Source organism: Primulina huaijiensis, chromosome 2 (assembly GCF_012295235.1).
Source record: "Primulina huaijiensis isolate GDHJ02 chromosome 2, ASM1229523v2, whole genome shotgun sequence".
NCBI lineage: Eukaryota > Viridiplantae > Streptophyta > Magnoliopsida > Lamiales > Gesneriaceae > Primulina > Primulina huaijiensis.
The window spans coordinates 29,949,004-29,969,637 of NC_133307.1; the positions used below are offsets into that span (position 1 = coordinate 29,949,004).

At 35.0% G+C, this 20,634-nt stretch overlaps 1 protein-coding gene across 1 annotated transcript; it reads left to right on the forward strand.

Annotated features, from left to right (window-relative positions):
- Window positions 1-857: 857 nt before the first annotated feature.
- On the forward strand, window positions 858-20,545 carry LOC140971494 (uncharacterized). Its single transcript, XM_073433781.1, has 27 exons — window positions 858-1,007; window positions 1,150-1,410; window positions 1,705-1,764; window positions 1,863-1,955; window positions 2,755-2,983; window positions 5,692-5,798; window positions 6,542-6,601; window positions 7,838-7,938; window positions 9,156-9,250; window positions 9,710-9,730; window positions 9,896-9,991; window positions 10,110-10,230; window positions 10,355-10,534; window positions 10,705-10,901; window positions 11,310-11,581; window positions 12,807-12,908; window positions 12,986-13,162; window positions 13,286-13,474; window positions 14,141-14,382; window positions 14,478-14,624; window positions 16,519-16,774; window positions 18,689-18,817; window positions 18,900-19,040; window positions 19,295-19,345; window positions 19,426-19,593; window positions 19,747-19,806; window positions 20,144-20,545. Exons 1-27 carry the CDS (start codon window positions 1,002-1,004, stop codon window positions 20,216-20,218), a joined length of 3,636 nt encoding a protein of 1,211 aa, XP_073289882.1. The 5' UTR covers window positions 858-1,001; the 3' UTR covers window positions 20,219-20,545.
- Window positions 20,546-20,634: the final 89 nt, after the last annotated feature.

A 20,634-nucleotide genomic window follows, 5' to 3' on the forward strand; every position in this document is an offset into this window, starting at 1 on the left:
AAAAATTATAATAAATAAATTACTAAAATAAAATAATAAGATAAATTGATCATAATATTAACAATAAGAATAAATTTATTTTTAAAATATAATATACTATAACATTATCTAATAAAAACAACTTAATAATATCAAATTAAAATTAACCACCCACAACTAGTGCTCTTTCGCAAGCCTACCTTATTATAAACTAGTCATTTTTCGCAAACTATGCATACGTACATATTAAAAAAAATCAGTGTTAATTTTTTTGAATTAGATATATTTTTTTAAAATTTAAAATTTTAAAAATATTTTTTTAATAATTGTTTATATTATGAATGGTATGATTATTTAATTTAAAAATTATTATTTTACTAAAATGAGTTTAATGATATTTTTATTAAAAAAATAGAATATTTTGTAATTGGATAAAAAAAATATTTTTGGTTTATAAAAAACCAAACCATGACACCAAAGTATTCAAATTTAATAATTTAATATAGATCAATACCTTACATTTGATTTTAAATCTATTTTTTCATCGAGATTTTGAGTTTAATTGTAAGGGATGTGTAAGGGATGATACATGTATTACCTAAAACTCGACTTAATTGTAAGGGATGATATATACATTACCTAAAAATCCACCTCAATTTATTAATTGGTCAATTCATAATATAGATCGTAATTTTTTATGGACTTTATTGTATAAAATAGCAATATAAAAATAATTTGGTACAAGTTTTTTTTTTTTTTTTTTTTTTTTTTTTTTTTTTTTTTTTTNAATATAATAACAATATTTTTTTAAAAAAAAGCAACTAAGGTTAAATTAGTCATTCTATATATTATACAAAAACCCGGTTCGTTTTCGAGATAGGAAATCACCTAATACAAAATGAATCACCCACACATTCAGGGAAACCAGAGCAGATCACAGCACTCGAAGACCAAAATTACCGAAGAAATTTGCCAGTAGGAAGAGCAGAAATAGCTCCTCCACTTTCCCCGATCGTCCTCCAATGGCGGTAATTCTGCGAGATCTGTATCCGTTTTGATTTATTGGTCTTTTTCATCTGTAAAATTGATGAACGGGATATTCATGCTTCGTTTCTGCGTTACTGCTTCATTTTGGAGTTTTTGGTCGTTTCTTTGTTATTGTTTCTTCAGGATTCTTCGGGCACGACGCTCATGGATCTGATAACGTCGGATGGTTCATCGACGAAGCTCCCCGCAGCATCGGCTGCTACGGCAGCGTCGCCGATTGATTCGTCGGCGAACATGGCGGTTGGTGCACCAGTGCCAGTGGTGGTGGAGAGGAAATCGAAGAAGGGGACTCTAATGCAGATCCAGAGTGACACTATCTCTGCTGCTAAGGCGGCTTTCAATCCCGTCCGCACTAACATCATTCCCCAGAAGCAGAAGAAAAAGGTATTTGTTGTCGTTTACTCTCCTCAGAAGTAGTAGACTCGTGCACAGCGTTTGTCTGCATTTAATTGTGTAGTTGCTCTATTCTCGAGCTCCTCAACTGTGCTATTTCCATATTGGAGACATCTTGCTTGCAAGTTTGCGTTTTTATGGACTCGAATTTGTGATCAGGCTGAGTTTCTCTTGCGAATAGGCCTGTACCCTTCTGTGACTGTATTTTTTTTTTTTTTGGTATTTGGTGCATAATTATGTTGACATTTTCAATTGTTGATTTTTTTTTGTCTTATTATGTGGCAGCCCGTTTCTTATGCTCAACTTGCAAGGAGTATTCACGAGTTAGCAGCCACATCCGATCAAGTACCTGGCATTTTCTCGAAGATAGATTTTGTCTTTCTTGCTCTATGACGATTTTCTGACTTAGCGATTCTCCCTTTTGGTTTGGTGAACATTTGTAGAAAAGTTCACAAAGGCAATTGGTGCATAATGTATTCCCGAAGCTCGCAGTGTACAACTCTGTTGATCCTTCCTTGGCTCCATCTCTTCTAATGGTACGAAAACTCGATAGCTGTTAGTATTTGCTTCAAATTTCTGCTCAGGAAACTAACACACACTCCTGTGATATATGAATCATTATAAACCACTGCAGGGTCTGTCTTTGTTGTTTCAAATTTATCAACTTAGAGATATGATCTCTAATTGGAGCTAGAAAGTTACGTAAACATGGACAGGGGTGTGGCATGTTGGTCTGAATGATTAGTATTCTTCGGTCGAGCTTCACTTATTGCAACTATAAAGAGTTACTACCGTTGCACTAAATCTTTTATGCCACCAAGATGGACTTTGTGGTCTAATGCTTAATATGATTCATAAAGAGATGACGTGTGTCCATATTTTATTTCAAAGCAGTTGTACTATAAAAATACAAGTTGCATTAGCCATTAGAGCTGTAAGAGGTGCTTCAGAAACTTTCATAATAGAAAAAACTGTTGGATATGGTTTTGAAGTTGAGATCATGACAATAGTGGAACGCTATAAGTTCAAGAACATAGAAGACTTGCTGCTTCACCAGAGACATTTAATTTCATTTTACAGGACATGCTGGTTAATATTACAATTCAGTATTAAAAAGAGGAGAACAAGTACATGTTAGTTATGGAATAATGGGAATTATTTATTGTTTCAGTCACCTAGTTTGTTCTAAATGATCGGCCTTATCATCCTTGATGTCTGGAACTCAGTTTCCAAAAAAGCCCATTGCACTATTTTTGTTTAAATATTTTAAGTTGCATGTACCGGTCATTTTTTAAATGAAATTTTGATTAGTTCTGCAATTTTTTTAAATTGTAGCTTGACCAGCAGTGTGAAGATAGGACTGTATTGCGCTATGTTTATTATTACTTAGCCAGAATTCTATCAGATTCTGGTTCCCAAGGTTTAAGCCCAGGTGGTGGGATTCCTACTCCAAATTGGGATGCTCTGGCTGACATCGACACTGTTGGAGGGGTGACAAGAGCTGATGTTGTGCCTAGAATAATAGAGCGGTTAACTTCAGAGGCTTTAAATGAAGAAGTTGAATGTGAGTGATTGCCTTTTTTTTTTCTTGTTTTGCAAATCATTACCATGCATATTGTTTTTTGCTATGTATATTCTTGCTATGTAGTTTGGATTACAGTGTATGAATTGAAACATGGTTCATGTCTAACAGAATGAGTGAATTATTTTGTGCTAAGTTTTAAGTAATTACTAATTAGTATACGGTCAACTTAGTTCACTGCAAGAGTAGGCTCTTTTCCTTAAGTACAGTTACCAATAGTAGACAAAATCAAGATATTTTGTGTCTCGAGGCCGAAAACAAAAAAATATAATTGGAGATATAAGAGAGCGAAGAAAAGTAAGGAGAGACGAGAGGGACATGGAAAAAAAAGACTACTTCTACATAAGAAAGGCACAAGTTGTGGTCAATCTGTGCAATTTATGAAGGCTTTACCTTACCCTTTAAAGGTGCCAGTTTGTGCCTTAGTGAGAGCATGGCGCTCTGGCATACTCATTAAACAACTATGAATTGGTGAACACAGACTTTTAGTTTGACAACTTGACTTACACACTAAATTATTGTATTCTCAAAAAATGAAAAAGTTGCTCATTATTCATTAAACAACTATGCATTGGTGAAGACAGCCTTTTAGTTTGACAATTTTTTTTTTTTTGGATAGGAAACTACTTTTCATTATAATAATAGTGTGGATTACAAAGGATAGTAATCCTAAGAAATTAAATAAAAAATTGCAATAAAAACAGAGATCTTAAATCAACAACAAACATAATTCCAATCCTTAATCACATCCGCAATAAGTAAATGTTTGAACTCCGGTAACATCGTTGTCCATGTCGCGACCCTGAGTCTGATTTTTGCCCATACTTCGTCCAGAGACTCTGTCGAATCCGCAAACACTCTATTATTCCTTTCCAACCACAGAGTCCAAAAGATGCAGTGCACCGTCAAGAGCCAGAATCTGTTATTCCTTCTTCCGTCTGCCATAGTCATGTCCATGATAAACAAGTCCCGAGCCTTTCTTGGAAATGTCCAGTCGAAACGAAGTTCTTGCAGAACTCTTGTCCAAATTGCATGTGAAAAAGAACAGTGCACCAGAGTATGGTCTTGGTTCTCTTCATGTCTCCGGCATAGATTACACCATTGCGGTCTTAATGCGCAATCAGGCCACCTTTTCTGCAACATGTCGCTAGTAGGTAGTTTCCCCAACGCCACTATCCACGAGAAGACTTGGACCTTGTTCGGGATCGGTATTTTCCAGATATTTTCGTGGTATGGAAATGAAGGGAAAGCTGTAACCGGGAAAAAAGAAGCATAGAAAGACCGAACAGTAAAAAACCCCGACGGATACCCCAACCACACTCTAAAATCAGTCGTACCACTCAAAAAATGAGAAGTTTGGGCCCCTGTTTTCTTTGTGTTGATCATCACTACTGCTGCTTGCGATGTTGTTCAAGCTCTTAACAATTAGGATGCAACATTTTTTTCTCTATTGGCATATGCCACTAAGCCTGCCTTATGCAATTGTTATCGTTTAATTGCCCAAAGGGCTTTTCTGCTGGTTATGGTGTTTGCTTATTCATATTAATTTAGCTGCTGAGCTTAAGCCTCATCGTAATAATCAGTCAAGCCTCGTAGTTGATTGACAGTTACGTTAAAACACTAATAATATCATGCTTTGTTCAAATGATTGTCCTCATTTTCTCCCCTCATGACTACTGAACACCGGTGAAATTAAGAAATTTATTAGATAAATCTCATTCCAGAAACACTGGTTATAGGTAGACACCACAACTTGTATTGTTGCGATTTTTGAGAAAATGGTTTTTAACAAAAAAAGTGATATCATAATTAAAGTCTGTGGGGGAATGGAGATGAAAGGAGTGTTTCTGGAGAACATGGATTGTTGGGGTTGTTAAGCATTTAAAGTGACAGTCTTAGCGTGGTTTTATTTGTCAAGAAAAGGAACACCATATTGGAAGTATAATGAACTGATCAAGAATTGGATGTGATTCATTCCATTGAATTGGTGTTTTGCTTTATGGGGTGCCTTGCAGGGGTAGAATGAGGCCTAAACGAGAGGGGTTACCGGTTGGGTTGGTGACATGTTCCGGGTTCAAGTACAAGGACCTAAAGAACACTCTGTTTTATATGTCATGCACTTTTATTCTTGTTTAGCTTTATGATTTTGAGGTCCACGAGCCTTCATCACTCTGGCAAACTTACATCTCGTTTGCTTGGGACTCTATTAAAGCAAACCTTTTAGCTTATTCTTGACATAATAAACAGGATAAAGGGAGTCCAGGAATGGGGAAAATGTTGATTCAGTTATCAGTTTTCTTACTTCTTTGTACATACACCAAATGAAGTTGGAGAGATTACATTTTAGCGGAGCTTATCATCATGTCTTTTGATTAAGATCAATCATACCCACCTCGAGTCTTAGACACGTTGAATTCAAATTCTTTAGGAAAGATATTTGATTTTTTCAGGATGATTCATTCTTACTGCATGCCATAGTTTTTGTAAGAGAAATAAGGAGCCTGTAATTCTTCATCGTGTCCTTCATACTTTTTACCTTCTCTAAAATTTAAATTGAATTAGAAATGAAAGATAAATATGTGATTATTTTGTGCTTTTGAGTTAATTTAGTTGTTTCAAAATATAGAAGATTTGTATGCCTTCTTGCTAAAATCGTTCATTGATATTTTCTTGTTTTATTTTGTTTGAAGTTCATGCACGGAGACTGCAAGCCTTAAAAGCTCTGACTTATGCACCTTCTAGCAACTCTGAAATTTTGTCTAGGTTGTACGAACTTGTGTTTGGCATTCTGGATAAGGTTTGTATTCCCACACCAGGGGTTTACCGTATTTATTTATTTATTTTTAATTTTTGGATAATCTATGACCATTTTCTGCTGACTTTTTTTGACATGTGATAATTGGTTTGTAATTTTTAGAACTGCAAATTATTACTTATTTTGAATTGTGCTTATGTGTTTAGATCTAACACATCGTTGCACAATGTTTGGTACATCCTCATAACAGCATCATCAGTTTCTACCTTGATCAGCTCAGTGGTGTTGATCTGTGAGTCAGTTCGTTAAAACTAAAGAAAAGAAAATATTATTGGTTGGTTTGGTTTTGCACTCAGTGGTCATTATGTTGTCATCCCTGTCTGGTGGAAAATCACGTCGTCAGTTATTTTTGTTTTAGTCTTCTCTTGGAGAACTTGCGTCAGGGAGATGTTGAGTTGAAATTCATGAGAAAGGGCTTGAGTTTATTTAGTCTTGTGAATGTTTGTTTGATAGGCTTTTTTGATATTCTTTTTTTACTCAATAATTGAGAGGAGTAATCTTCTCTGAGTAAGTTGATGCAGCAGCAGCAGCTTTTGTTATTGTTGTCAGTTGTCATTATTATTTCTAATAACAATATTACGTAGTTGCTATAGCTGTTGTCTGTTCATTTATCAGAACATTTAACATTGGAAAACGAGACGATTATTATGTAATCTTCTCTGAGGATGTTAAAACTTAAAAGCAATTTTGAATTCTGCAGTGTTACATTAACATTTTGACTGCAGGTTGCCGACCCTCAGAAACGAAAGAAAGGTATCTTTGGAACGAAGGGTGCTGATAAGGAGGTAGCCTTACCAAGTTACATTATATTATAGGTTTTGGATTTAGGTTTATTTCTGCAGCTTGCTTAGATAGTTCACCTCCTTAGTATGCTACTCCTGATATTGTATTTTGTACCGGATTCTGACTCGAGGCAGTTATATTATTTTTCATCATACCTGGAAAAGAATAATAAACAAGAATATTCTGCAATTCAAATCTGCTTTGCCTGTGGCCAACCTCTAGTTGCCGCATTTTGTGAACTTGAATCCTATTGGCTATTTTCAGGGGCTGAATCTCATCAGACATGATATCTTACTGCCTTGGAAAATACAATAGTTTTAGCTCTTTTATGCATCAGTTTCCATTATAAACCCTCATTTGCTATGCACCACAGGTCTATGGATGGGGCTCCTGTTTGCGGATGGCACAGAATAATTGAACAGAACAACTTGACAATCCAATTCAATCCTATTTTGGTTTTTGTTGTTTTAAAATCGAATTCTTACCGTTTGAGACACCAGAACAAGTAAAAAAGCAGTCTCAGAAACTCCCTTTTCGTGGTCCATTGAAATTTATATGTTTGCAACTAAATGTTGCACGGTTAGAGAAAGTTCACGTCTTGTTTCTGTCTTACCCTCTATATTCAGGTGGGGGAATTGAAGTCCCTGAACTAGAGAGTGGTAAGGATTATGGTATTTGGCAATCTGGATTGGATTGGTTGTTGGAAACAAATGTTCCTCTCCCAAAATTTAATGCGGTTATTTTATAAATATTACTCCTAGTATTTTAGATAACTAGGGTCTAGGTTGTCCAGCTGTAAAATTTACCTCAAATTCTCATAAAACCAAACTGAAATTGGGTTGAGGCATCTTCTTGTCCTTCCTAATCTGTCATCTGGAATATCTTTTACTAGTCTTATTTGGTTCAGCTTTATTGTCACGAGTTGTCTGATACTGTCTCCATGCAAAAACTATTGATGGTGCCATGGTGGTTAGTTTCAGACCTTCAGGATGCCTTTTTAGAGCACTAAAGGCACTTTTACTTTAACGATATGCTGCATTACTTTTTTGTATATGCATGTTAATAATGAAATCCACGTTTGAATGTTTTTGGTTGTTTGATGATGCTTGTACTTGGCACAGTTAATTCAAAACAGTTGTATTTATATGACACCGATGTTTTAATTCTTATTATCTTGTTTTGAGCATTCAAGTAATAGTGTCTTCTTTTTATTGTGTTTGTGGATGATCATCTCTCAGTCTGTCATTCGAAGCAATTTACAATACGCAGCCATTAGTGCCTTGAGAAGGCTCCCTCTAGATCCAGGAAATCCAGTATTTCTTCATCGTGCAGTGCAAGGGTTAGCTATCTTTCTTTTTGGTGATGTTTTGATTTAAAAGGATTGATGTTGGTTTTCTAACTCAGATCAAAATTGTGAGACTTCTGTTGTTGTCTATTGCTGCCTTTACTCTTTTTTTAATGTACCATCCTCTTCATTTTATTTTTTCTACATAAAATAGCTCAATTGTCGATCAATTCCTTGGTTTTTTTTTTTATTTTCAATAGCTTAAATTTTTAATTATCTGTTGGGACATTTTGTTTTCCTTCTCCCACGACCTGTGGTAGTCTTCTCTTCTGCATTGAAATCTACACAATATTTCCGATACCGTATTGACAAATTAATGCTTGTAAGGATAAAACTGTTCCATTACGAGTTTCTTGAGCTCATTGCCAAACTACCATGGCAGAGTAATAAAAATTAGCATGGAGGATGAATAGTTTATGCTTGCTGGCAGAGTTTCAACTATTATTTGGAGTGAAGAAGTTTGATGCATTTGAGACTCATCTCTTAAGAAAAGAGTTCAACCGTTCTATTTTCCACCAGTTTCTAAATCTATACTATGTTATTAAATATGAGACACTCTGGTTTTTAATGAACACAAAAAATCATTTTTCCCAAATTACAAAACATTCTATTTTTGTTTAATAAAAATTTCATTAAACCCATTTTAGTAAATTTGCATCTTATCTATCTTCTATATCCTGATGAAATATTTATTATCTTTACTTATATTTTGAACTTTTAAATTAAATAATCATATCAATTATAACATAAAAAATTAGTATAAAAGTTTTTAAAGTTTAAATTTTAATATAATCTCTCAAATTCACAAAAAAATATATTTAACACTAATTTTTTTTAATGTGTATGAACACATCGCATGCGAAGGAGCTCTAGTTTTACTTAAACAAGGTTGGGTAAGAATTTTTTTTGTTTTCCTATAGAATCTTATGACTTTTTAACAAGGGTTTTGGAGAAAATTGTTTATATTGCTGCAGTTGGTTTGAATAATTTACTTTTAATTTCATGGAAATTCAATAATGCCACCAGAAGTTGATTTTAAATTTGCTCATCGACTTGATTTGCCATAATGTCACACATTTTCATTAGAGAAATTAGTGTTTATCTGTTAGTACTGTGTATATATATTCTTCAGGGACCGTGTAGCATCTTACATTAACTTTACATTTATATCTTTACACACCAGTTCTTAGGCCATTTCAATGTCATTGCAGTGTTTCATTTTTGGATCCTGTAGCAGTGAGGCATTCTCTAGAAATTCTATATGAATTAGGCACAAAAGATCCCTATGCAGTTGCAATGGCTTTAGGTAATGCGATCACTTTGTGCTTTGAAACTTGTTCATTCCATTATTTTGTGTTTTGATATCTGTTGAGTGTCCAATTCTTTTAGTTTTGTTGAAGCAGGATTTAATAATTCTATTGATGCTATGTTTTTATTCTTTATTCCTGGACTTCAAAGAGGACTCTCTAAAGGTCCTTTAGGTGAAAAAATCCTTACCAAAGCTAAGCAAATTGACTGGAACTTAAAATTCATATTCACGACCTTCATTGGAAATAAGTAACCTGTAGTCTAGATCGATGAGGAACTCTTTTCAAAAAACACGTTCCTTTAGAAACTGTTATGCCTAAAAGCAAACATGTTCTGTCAGCATCTGCCCTGCTACTACACACCTTGTATCACTGCTTCTAAAACGTTATACGCTCATCTCATGTTTGGATTTTAGATTTTGGATAAATTTTCACCATAAACTTTCTGGATTTTGCAGGGAAGCATGCCCAACCTGGTGGTATGTTCGTAATTCGTTTGCTTCTGCCTTAATATTTTATTTAATCATACAAAAACTGGTTTTATCCTGTAATAACTGTTTTCCCTCACAATATTAAAAAAAAATTGGCCTTAAAGTTCCTTGTAGGCTTGTATGGTTATCTTAATCTCAGTTTCTATGAATCAGGGGCTCTTCAGGATGTTCTGCACTTACATGACGTTCTTGCTAGAGTTGCACTTGCTAAGCTGTGCCATACCGTGTCTAGGGCTCGTGCATTAGATGGTACTTTGATAACTACTGAACTTTATGCCTGTTCTTCACGCATGAAGATCTCTTTTACATATTTTCGACTGCAATTTATGAAGAAATGCTAACGATGCTTTTGTTGTTGCAAGTTCAGATCGTCCGGATGTCAGGTCTCAATTCAATTCCTTACTGTATCAACTCCTCTTGGATCCCAGTGAAAGAGTTTGTTTCGAGGCTATACTTTGTGTGCTGGGTAAATCTGATAACTCCGAGAGGTATGCATGAAATGTGCAAAATTTTTTCTCAACCAATTATTGTTTTCAACTGGTTGTGGTTTACTGTCCACGTCAAGTAGATATTTACTTCTTAGACTGCTTAATTTTCTATCATCCATTATAGGACTGAGGAAAGAGCTGCTGGGTGGTATTGTTTGACTAGAGAAATACTCAAGCTTCCTGATGCAGCTCCTGTTAAGGATTCCGGTTCTGAGGCAAAAGATGCAGTTCCTCCGAAGTCCAGCAAAGATAAATCTTCGAAGTCTAGGCGGCCACAGCCATTAATTAAACTTGTCATGCGCAGGTCATTTACCCTCTTTAACTTGTCCTACTTCTACATACTTGTATGCATATATAAACTATTGATATGCTTGTTAGTCTGGGTGTTTATAGATAGATCTTTTTATTAGGCTTGCGGGGGATGTTTTTGACAAGCTTTGGGCATTACATTGTCCTTCTGATGTATATTTTCAGGTTGGAAAGTTCATTTCGTAGTTTCTCGCGGCCTGTATTGCATGCAGCAGCAAGGGTTGTACAGGAGATGGGAAAAAGTCGTGCTGCCGCCTTTGCATTAGGTTTACAGGATATTGATGAAGGGGCTAATGTCAATACTTTTTCCGAAAGCAACGATTCATATGATCCAGATATAAATCCAACTGCACCGTCAGAAGGTATCCACAATGATTTGTTGAATTTATCACTGTACCATTATAAAAATTTCCGTTTTCCAAAATTTTCTTCAACCACTGATTGTTGCAATGAACTGCTTTAACTGAATGCAGCCAAGTGTCAAATTGTTTTGATGTTATCCTTCAAAATTCGCACATTTGTGAATACATCTGCGTTTGAGTACTCAAGAGCAAGATAGTAACTGTGACAAATTTGTATAAGCATTGCATTGAAATTGTTGCCTTTTCGTGGGATGCAAAATCATTCTGTGCAATATAACAAGCTTTATATTCTATGGAAAGATTGAATTTGTATCTGTGTAGGTTTTTTCTTTTCTTTTCTTTTTTTTTTTTTTTTTTTTTTTTTTTTTTTNGACTTCATTGATCCTATTTTTTTGCTTTTGTTGCTAGGTATGCGTAGAGTTCCCTCTTTATCTAGTGAAATGGGTGCTAAGGACACAATTGCGAGCTTGTTGGCTTCATTAATGGAAGTCGTCAGAACCACTGTTGCATGTGAATGTGTTTATGTGCGTGCAATGGTGATCAAAGCGCTGATATGGATGCAAAGTCCACATGAATCTTTTGATGAACTAGAATCCATCATTGCATCCGAACTCTCGGATCCATCTTGGCCGGCAACCTTGCTGAACGATATATTGCTAACACTGCATGCTCGTTTCAAGGTACTCGGGAAAATGAAAAAGTAAAGCTAATCCATTGTTAATTTACTTTTATTGTCACGAGTTAATCTGTAAATGACAGATTTAAACTGTTTACTGTGGAGCCAAAAAGTCAATTGTCAAAATACTGAAGAAATATGGACTCTAATCGAACCATATTTAACCATAGAATGCACAACTCTTTTTTTTTGATATGAAACTAAACTTTATTAAAATAATAATTCGGATTACAAAGGAAAGTAATCCTCAAAGCCTGATTACAAAACCAAAATGCACAACTATTGTTCCTCTCCAACCATAGTGACCAAAAAATGCCGTGGACCACCAGAAACCAAAATGCACAACTTTAATTCTATATTGATGTTGAAATTTAACATCACACTATACAACCTCAATTTTCTAATAATTTCATGTCCCATCAAGTTTGCCATGCCATAGGTGACCTCAGCAGAGATTTTTGGCTTGTGTCATATTCGTTCATGCCAAGAGAGTATGATGCTCGCAATATCGTTTAAAATTTTGACATCTATGTGATTTTTTTAAAGTAGTATTCTCTGTACATTAAGTTATAAAACATGGATGAATGGTGACTGAAGACGAATTATACGATTGATAAAGTGAAAATAGATTGCCTTTTGTATCTGAATATCAAATGACATTTGAAATAGAGTGTATCCTCTTTATATTGTGATGTCATTCAGCTTCAGGGAGCTAGATTTTTCTAGCAACTTAAGACAAGTTTCAAAGGAAAGAGCTTGAATTTGTAGCTTGTTAGTTGAAAATATATCAAGACATTTGAAACATACCATCATTCGAAATGCTAAGAACCAGATATTTATTTTCTGACATTTCAAAGTCAGAAATACGTAGTGTTGAAAAGAGCATAATATCATCTTGCAGTGTCACAGATGATTGTTTGCTTGGCATTTGATTCTTGCCTGCTAGTTTCAGTGATATTTTTTTATGCGTTTTAGCTTATGTGTGCAATTTGAAATTGAGGACTTTAACACAGTCCTCAATTTTAGAAGGTTCATATGTTAATTTTCCTATAGTACTTTCTTAGTTGTGTTCTATCTACTTTTGCGGATTACTCATCCGCTAACTTTTTAAAATTTTATCGATTAATATAATCTAGTTTCGTCTCAAAAAAAAATGTTAATTTTCCTGCATACGTATGTTCATTTTTTTGTTCTTACCTTAATTTTTTTTAATGTTTATGGTCCATTAGGCTAGTCCAGATATGGCAGTGACTCTTCTTGAAATTGCAAGGATATTCGCAACCAAAGTTCCAGGGAAGATCGATGCTGATGTGCTTCAACTTCTGTGGAAAGTAAGTTAAGATGACCAAGTCAGACCAGTTCCGATAATTTTGATTCACTTCTTTGCCTGATCAACACTTGTTTGTAGACTTGTTTGGTTGGAGCTGGACCTGATGGAAAGCACACAGCTCTGGAAGCTGTCACAATAGTTCTTGATTTACCACCTCCCCAACCTGGCTCGGCCTTGGGATATAGCTCAATTGACAGGGTGTCTGCTTCTGATCCAAAGTCAGCACTTGCGCTGCAGCGATTAGTTCAAGCAGCAGTAAGTGATTTGATCAATTAATTGATCCTGTATGTTTTACTTGTTGGTAATTTCTTATTTCATCCATATCCCGTGGATTGATTTTTCTTGCCATTTGCTTATTTTTGTCTCTATTTAATGTAGGTTTGGTTTCTTGGAGAAAATGCAAATTATGCAGCTTCTGAATATGCTTGGGAGTCAGCAACCCCACCTGGTACTGCTTTAATGATGTTGGATGCTGACAAAATGGTTGCTGCTGCCAGCTCTCGTAATCCTACTTTAGCTGGTGCTCTGACTCGACTCCAAAGGTGTGCTTTTAATGGAAGCTGGGAGGTATATGCTTTGTAATTTGGCTTTCTTCCACATGGTTTCATCACACAAGTTGACAATATTGACGTTTGAATTTTATGCTAGACATTTAAAAAAATTTACTCCAGTGTTACTGCTTGTTGAAAATCATGGTCTATCAACGCTCTAACCAAACAAATATCTCTCTTAAATTATATTGTATTTCACACATCTTCGATAAAAGAGGAATATGGATGTTGCAAAATTTATCTTGATATCTTTCAGAGTCTTTCAGTGGAATGATTAGAGTTCTGATATATTTTGCTTTGCATGTGCAAATGAATATTTGATGCCACCTTTGGTCATTTAAAAAAAATGAGCGCCTAAAGACACTTGTAGGAAATAAATTCAAGTCTGAATATTTTTTAATTCTTTCCCAGTGTGAGATGAGTACTATTTTATATTTTTCGATGTGCTTACAAGATATGATTGGAAAATTTGATGAGAAAGATTTTAGTAGTGAAACAAATTAAAATAAACTAACCTTTCTCATGAGTCCTTGTTTTAATAATTTTACTTGGTAATTTTCCTCTTTTTGCTGGATGCTTAGGATATATTGTGAAAATAACATGGTACATGATACTTCATTGGTTCTTAATTTTCAGGCAGACCTTAAAGTTTCTTTGGCCTATACTGATTTTGTTGTTCCAGGTCCGAATTATAGCGGCTCAAGCACTGACTACACTTGCAATCAGATCTGGTGAGCCATACAGGCTACAAATCTATGAATTTTTGAATACTTTGGCTCAAGGTGGTGTACAGTCTCAGTTCTCAGATATGCACACTAGTAATGGGGAAGATCAGGGAGCAAGCGGCACTGGCCTTGGATCATTAATAAGTCCCATGTTAAAGGTCCTAGATGAAATGTATGGTGCACAAGATGAACTTATAAAGTGAGCAACGAGAATTTTGTTACCTCCTTAAGGCTAGTTAACTTGTTGAAAAGTTATGCTTGGAGCTTAATTAAAACTTGAACTTGAATGTTCAGGGAGATGCGGAATCATGATAACGCTAAAAAGGAGTGGACCGATGAGGAACTTAAGAAGCTCTATGAAACACATGAAAGATTGCTAGATCTTGTCTCGCTCTTTTGTTATGTTCCTAGAGCAAAATATCTTCCTTTAGGACCAACAAGGTATGACTCCCCCTTCCGCTCCACCTTGCAGAAACTGAAAGCTATTTAGTCATCTGAGAAAGTGTTTAATTAAAAAATATTTAACCATAGATTAGTAAGAAAATTGTAGTTAGCACTATTTTTTTCCTAAATATTATCACTGTGGCCTGTGCTATGGTGTTTGGTCTTCCTAAAGGTGAAGAAAGGGCATTTACCTCTGCATTGGTTATTTTCTTCCTAATGTTGATAATTCAGTTTCTCAGTATCTAACCACAGATAGTGCATTTTAAAAGGTGGCAAATATCAAGCACTGCTGGGACTTAAAGTTGAAATTTCAAAATTGAGGAAAATTTACTCGGTCAGGTTAATAACTGTGGCAAAATATTGATTGTCATTGTGTTTGAATGTGTCGAAAAGACAACACTATAAAACAAATCCAATGAGAAGAAAAACTTAATACGATTATACTAAGTTGAGAAGGATTGTATAGATACTCACTAATGGTTCAGCAGGAAAATTGAGGACAACCATTTTTGGTTGGGTGGTGGGTGATTGTACCCTCTGATGGTCGTTGTTGAGAAATTTGGCTGTCTGAGTTAGGAAAGAGCATAATGCGTGAAAAGTTGGTTGGGTGTGCAGAGGTATTGAGAATTTATGGCATCACGGTGATGCTTAAAAGTCTGTTCACATATTGTACTCTATTAGAATTTGATGACAACACTTTCTTCATTTCTCAAATCAAGTTGCCATTATTTTGGAAGTGATAATGCAACCAATACTTTCAGTCTCTCGTTTCTTTTAACTTGATAACTAACAAGCCAATCAATCTTTAGAATTGACATGCATTTGAGAGAATCCCAAGCATGATGAGTTGAACAATGTATGGAGTTAGTCTAGGTATATATAAAGCAAGCATTTGAACGCAACTTGAATCCCTTTTTCTTAAAATATTGTGCTTTTGATTTGACTTTATTATATCTGATTTACCAAAAGACAGTTTCTTATGGTCTAGTTGAAATAGCTGGAGCTTAGAAATATCAGTTTGATGTTTCTCTTAAGTCAGCAATAAGATTTTGGTTAATGGTGAAACCACCTGTATGCATGATAGGATAGATACCTATCCATGTGTCCACATATTTGCGCATGTGGGCAAGTTAAGTGAACTCTTCTATATTAAATTTAAATATAAAATTATACAGTGTACATTCCAAAGATTCCAAGATCTGGTTAGTTGACAACTAAAATTCAAATTTTGAGAAACATAATGGAACTCCGTTGAAGAAAGTTATTTTTTAATATACCAATATCTTCATAGTTCTATTCATAGTTCCCTGCTTTGGCATGCAGTAGAAGATAGTAAGTTATATAGTATTATGTGGTGATGATAAGCGAGAGATAAACAAATCTTTGATTCTCCGTAATCAGTTGTGTGTGTGTGATGTTTGCCTGTTCAATAGTGTCTTGGCGATTAATTTTGGTGTATTGTTTCAGTAGGGTGAATGTCTTGTTTCAAATTGTTCGTGTGTTGTGTAACTGTATGGTTTTCCAGTGTCCCTGGACTGAAAGCTACTTTTTCACAAAGTTCAACCATTTATGCGTTTCAGATTTAGTGAGGGACTTCAAATTTATTTGGTCATGAGAACTTTGTCTCCTTGTAATTCTGGTGTATTTTAAGGCTGTTGTTTGTTGTAATGCTGTTGTGGAATGCTCATCCACGTACAAATTGTACTGTCCAAGTATTATAATAAAATTAGTTTTCTATAAAAAAAAAAAAAAAAGCTACTTTTTCACATTTTTGTTATTTTGGGATGATATCATCCATATTTTCTGTTTGTATTTTTGTCATAGACAGAATTTCAATTAGAAATCAATCTCACTGTGTTTCTTCTTTCATTTGATTTTGCGATTGCAACAGTGCAAAACTTATTGACATTTATCGCACTCGGCATAATATAAGTGCATCGTCAGGCCTCAATGATCCTGCTGTTGCGACAGGAATTTCTGATCTTATTTATGAAACTACAAGAACCAGGATTCCTGATCTTATATATGAAAATACTAGAAATATGTCCGTTGAACAAGATGTACTTGATGACGACCTAGTTAATGCTTGGGCTGCAAACCTCGGTGATGATGGCTTATTGGGAAACAACGCACCTGCGATGAACAGGGTGAGAATTTATTAATCTGTTTACATGTAATGGTTTTATCTTAAGTTTTAAGCATGATTGTACCCTATATGAGTATATTTTTTTCTCAAAACAAATGTTTTTGTTTTTGAAGGATGTCATGTTTACCTGCTTTATGCTAGCTATTCCCTTTCGTAACAGGCTCATGTATGCGGTTTTAAGTGTTTGCTTCCTGAAAAAAATAGTGATTGATGTTTGAGATTTATTAGGGAAACAGCCCATCTTTTTCAGATATTTTTTGCAGTTGGTTTGCCTTATTGGCCAGTGAAGATACTTAGGATAGAGTAATGAATGATGACGAATGTCATGTATCGTAGAACCTAAAGCGTGGCACTTGCTGAACATTTCTCAAACACGTATAATTATTTGCCAAATCCAACATAGTTATAGATTATAGTCGGGTGTTTTATCTTTAAATGTTGTTATGGTGAGCATGCCTTAAGAAATTAATTTTACAGGGCATGGGGGCTAGCATGACCATATTTCACCTTGAAGCCGTATCCTTCTAAAGTTGAGAATTATTATGTATTGGCATTTCTACAATGCTTTCGTTCCCTCTCAGATACTAAATAAATCATGCATAAAAATGAATAAAATAGCAATTAATGTGCATTTGTTCTAGCTATTCAGAAAAAGTAATACACATGCAAGGCATGACACAAAAAATTGTCTGAATGCATAATTTAATGTGCGCTTGACTTACACAATTTACACAGAAGACGGATGTTGCAAAACAAATATTAATTTTAATATCTTTGAAATTCATTGTTAAGTTATATGTTTCATTATTATATTTAATTTATCCTTGTCATGCCATGTCTTTTATTTTTGAAAAATGGCATGTTGTTTATTTTGTTTTTCCCTCTCGGTGAAAATCAGGCCCTTACAATAAAAATTTGTGTGTTTAAATGTATTTTACGTTTCTTTGGCAATTCTAGTGGTACAAAAAATTATACATGAAAATTTTTATGGGAATCTCGCCAATACAAATTCTGGTTGGGAGGATATTTTGTAGTAATAATTGTATTATGAATTTTTTATGTTGTTCATTAATTGCTTTGATACAATTTTATTTTCTTGCTAAAATAAGATGTGAACTTTATTTAGTCTGGTCTAATGAGGTTATCAGAATATAATGATATTTGTGGCCAGTTTAGATAAATTAGCCGTATATTTAAAAAGCATTTATTATGTTGGCTTTTTTATGTGCTTTTATTTAGAAAAAGTTTTAGTATTTTCTTTAGAAAAGCAGAAGCAAGTTTAATATTTAGATGCAAGTAGTAAAGGAGAACTTATCTTTTATTTAGAAAAAAATTAAAGCAGATGCTACATTATTTGGCTTTTGGAAAAATGTTTGAAGCACTTTTTTGGAATGAGTTTCTCTATCAAAACACTAGTTTTTTAGATACAAAATTTTTATTTAAAGAAACGCTCTCTGTTATAAAAGTTTTTCTATCCAAATGCACTCTTAATATAATAAATCATCCTATGAAATGAAGTTTTACTTTGATGGCATTATCTAATATCATTTAATTCCATTTTCTGGGAGAGAATACCTTATGTATCTATCTATCTATCTGTTGTAGCTTGTGGTTACTGGAAATATTCTTACTGAAAGTAGAGGTCAAGTGAACATGAAAATTCTAGCCGATAAAGGAATTGTGACCGATGAACTTCATGAGTCAATCTCCAAATCCTTCTCGAAGGAAATTCAAAGGGAACAAAAGAACCATTTAACCAAGTTGATTTTTGCATTGAAGCAACTTCGTGAACTCTTATAATTTTGGGTTATTTATGTTGTATGCTGCCATGTCATTTCTGTAACACATATGAGACTTGTTCCTATTGTTTTGATTGTATGTGACAATTTCACTCTATATGTTTGCTTCACAACAGGTTAATGAGTTTCTAGCTGGTGCTGGTACGGATGCTCCTGACGTTGAGGAAGATAACATTATTTCTAGACCTTCCATGAGTTATGATGACATGTGGGCAAAGACTCTGTTAGAAACAACTGAGATGGAGGTTAGCATCACCAATCTATTACATGGCCTAGCTCCCTTAAATCTATTGATGGGTGATATTTATAATCTATCTTATTCTGCAGGAAGATGATGCAAGATCTGGGTCTTCTTCCCCAGATTCAATTGGATCTGTTGAGACATCCATATCCTCCCACTTTGGAGGACTGAATTATCCATCATTGTTCAGTTCAAAGCCATCTACTTATGGGTCTTCTCAGTCCTCCGTATGCATCTATAATCGTGTTCATCTATACAATTGATTTTTACCTGCTGAATGCTATCAAACTAAGACACACATGCAAAGTTGGCACAGTTTCTTAATTTCCGAAACAAAATGACGTTTATGTTCACTTATGAAAGGATTTCTCTGGCTAGACTCAATTATATGCCTATAAATGCTAGGGATCTTCTGCGCATGTGCAAAATAGTGGATAAATGTTTCTGTATGAGATGTGATTTGCTTGAGTTGCTTATGCAGGAAAGGGCAGGTGGAAGCAGATACAGTGCGTATGAGGGGCCTGGTTCTCCGGTTAAAATTCTGAACTTATGTTTTTCGACTCTCTCATTTGAAATGGAAATAAAAAACCTCAAATGTTCGACCAATTGCAGATTAGAGAAGAACCACCTCCATATTCATCGCCTGATCATCGAAGATACGAATCATTTGAAAATCCATTGGCCCCTGGTTCACGCAGTTTTGACGAAGGGCGAGCTTCTTCAGGGGCTCCACAGTTTGGGAAGGCACTTTATGACTTCACTGCTGGTGGCGAGGATGAGGTGAGTTCGATATTTGTAGACTTCTTTTTATGAAGTTTTGTTGGACGATCTTGGAACCAGCTAAAGCTGGAATTCCGTTTTAGTTCTCGACGCGTCGCCCACCTTCTTGGAGGTGTTTGCCTGTCTTTACTCTTTAGCATGTTGGTAATGCAGCTAAATCTTACGGCTGATGAAGAAGTTGAGATTGAAGATGAAGTAGACGGCTGGTATTACGTAAGTTCACTGAAACCTGGAAAATTTTCCTAGCCAAATTTTTTTACTCAAAAATGTGATGGAATGGAAGTTTTTCTCAGTCACGTATTGAAAGTTCTGTGAACTGTGGTTGTTATCGCCAACCCACTTCACACATAAATTAGTAAGTTGTAGTCAGGCACTGGAACCATCAAGTTATCCACCTACTGATTGGGTTTTTCATTCATTCTATAGATGGATCACATAAGTCACTTCATGTGGCGCCTGCTTCAAATTTCTTTCTTAGTTTCTCGACCAACTGTTCCACCTTTTGGAGCATCTGCCTTCGTATGGTTAGCTAACGCATTGGCAATTTCAGGTCAGGAAAAAACGTCCCGGGAGGGATGGAAAAATGGCTGGGCTGGTTCCCGTGCTTTACGTCAGTCGATCTTGACTCCAACAATGATGTCCACACATCAAGCCGTGTTCTTGATCTTGCACAAACTCAAAAGTTAGTGAAACTCCCGTTTTGGTTAGTTCAAGTTTGTTTTCTAAACCTAAATCGGTTTGTCATCGTGTCGATTTCAGCCAAGGTGTCTTATAGATGTTATATATTCATATCTGTGTTGTACCTTATTTACATCCAGTTGGACATCTATGTTCATATTGGTGTTGTTCCTTATCTACGTCCAGTTGGTTGTCCTTTGACTCCGCTTGTATAAACAATTCTGACCATGTAATTTTGCATCCTCAATTGTTTTAGTCCATCTTTTCCTCGGGTAATCATGTCGTTATAGTTATAATTGAGATTTCGATTTCAAGATCAAGGGTATCCATTATATTTCTAACTTGGCTTTAGATATTTTGCAA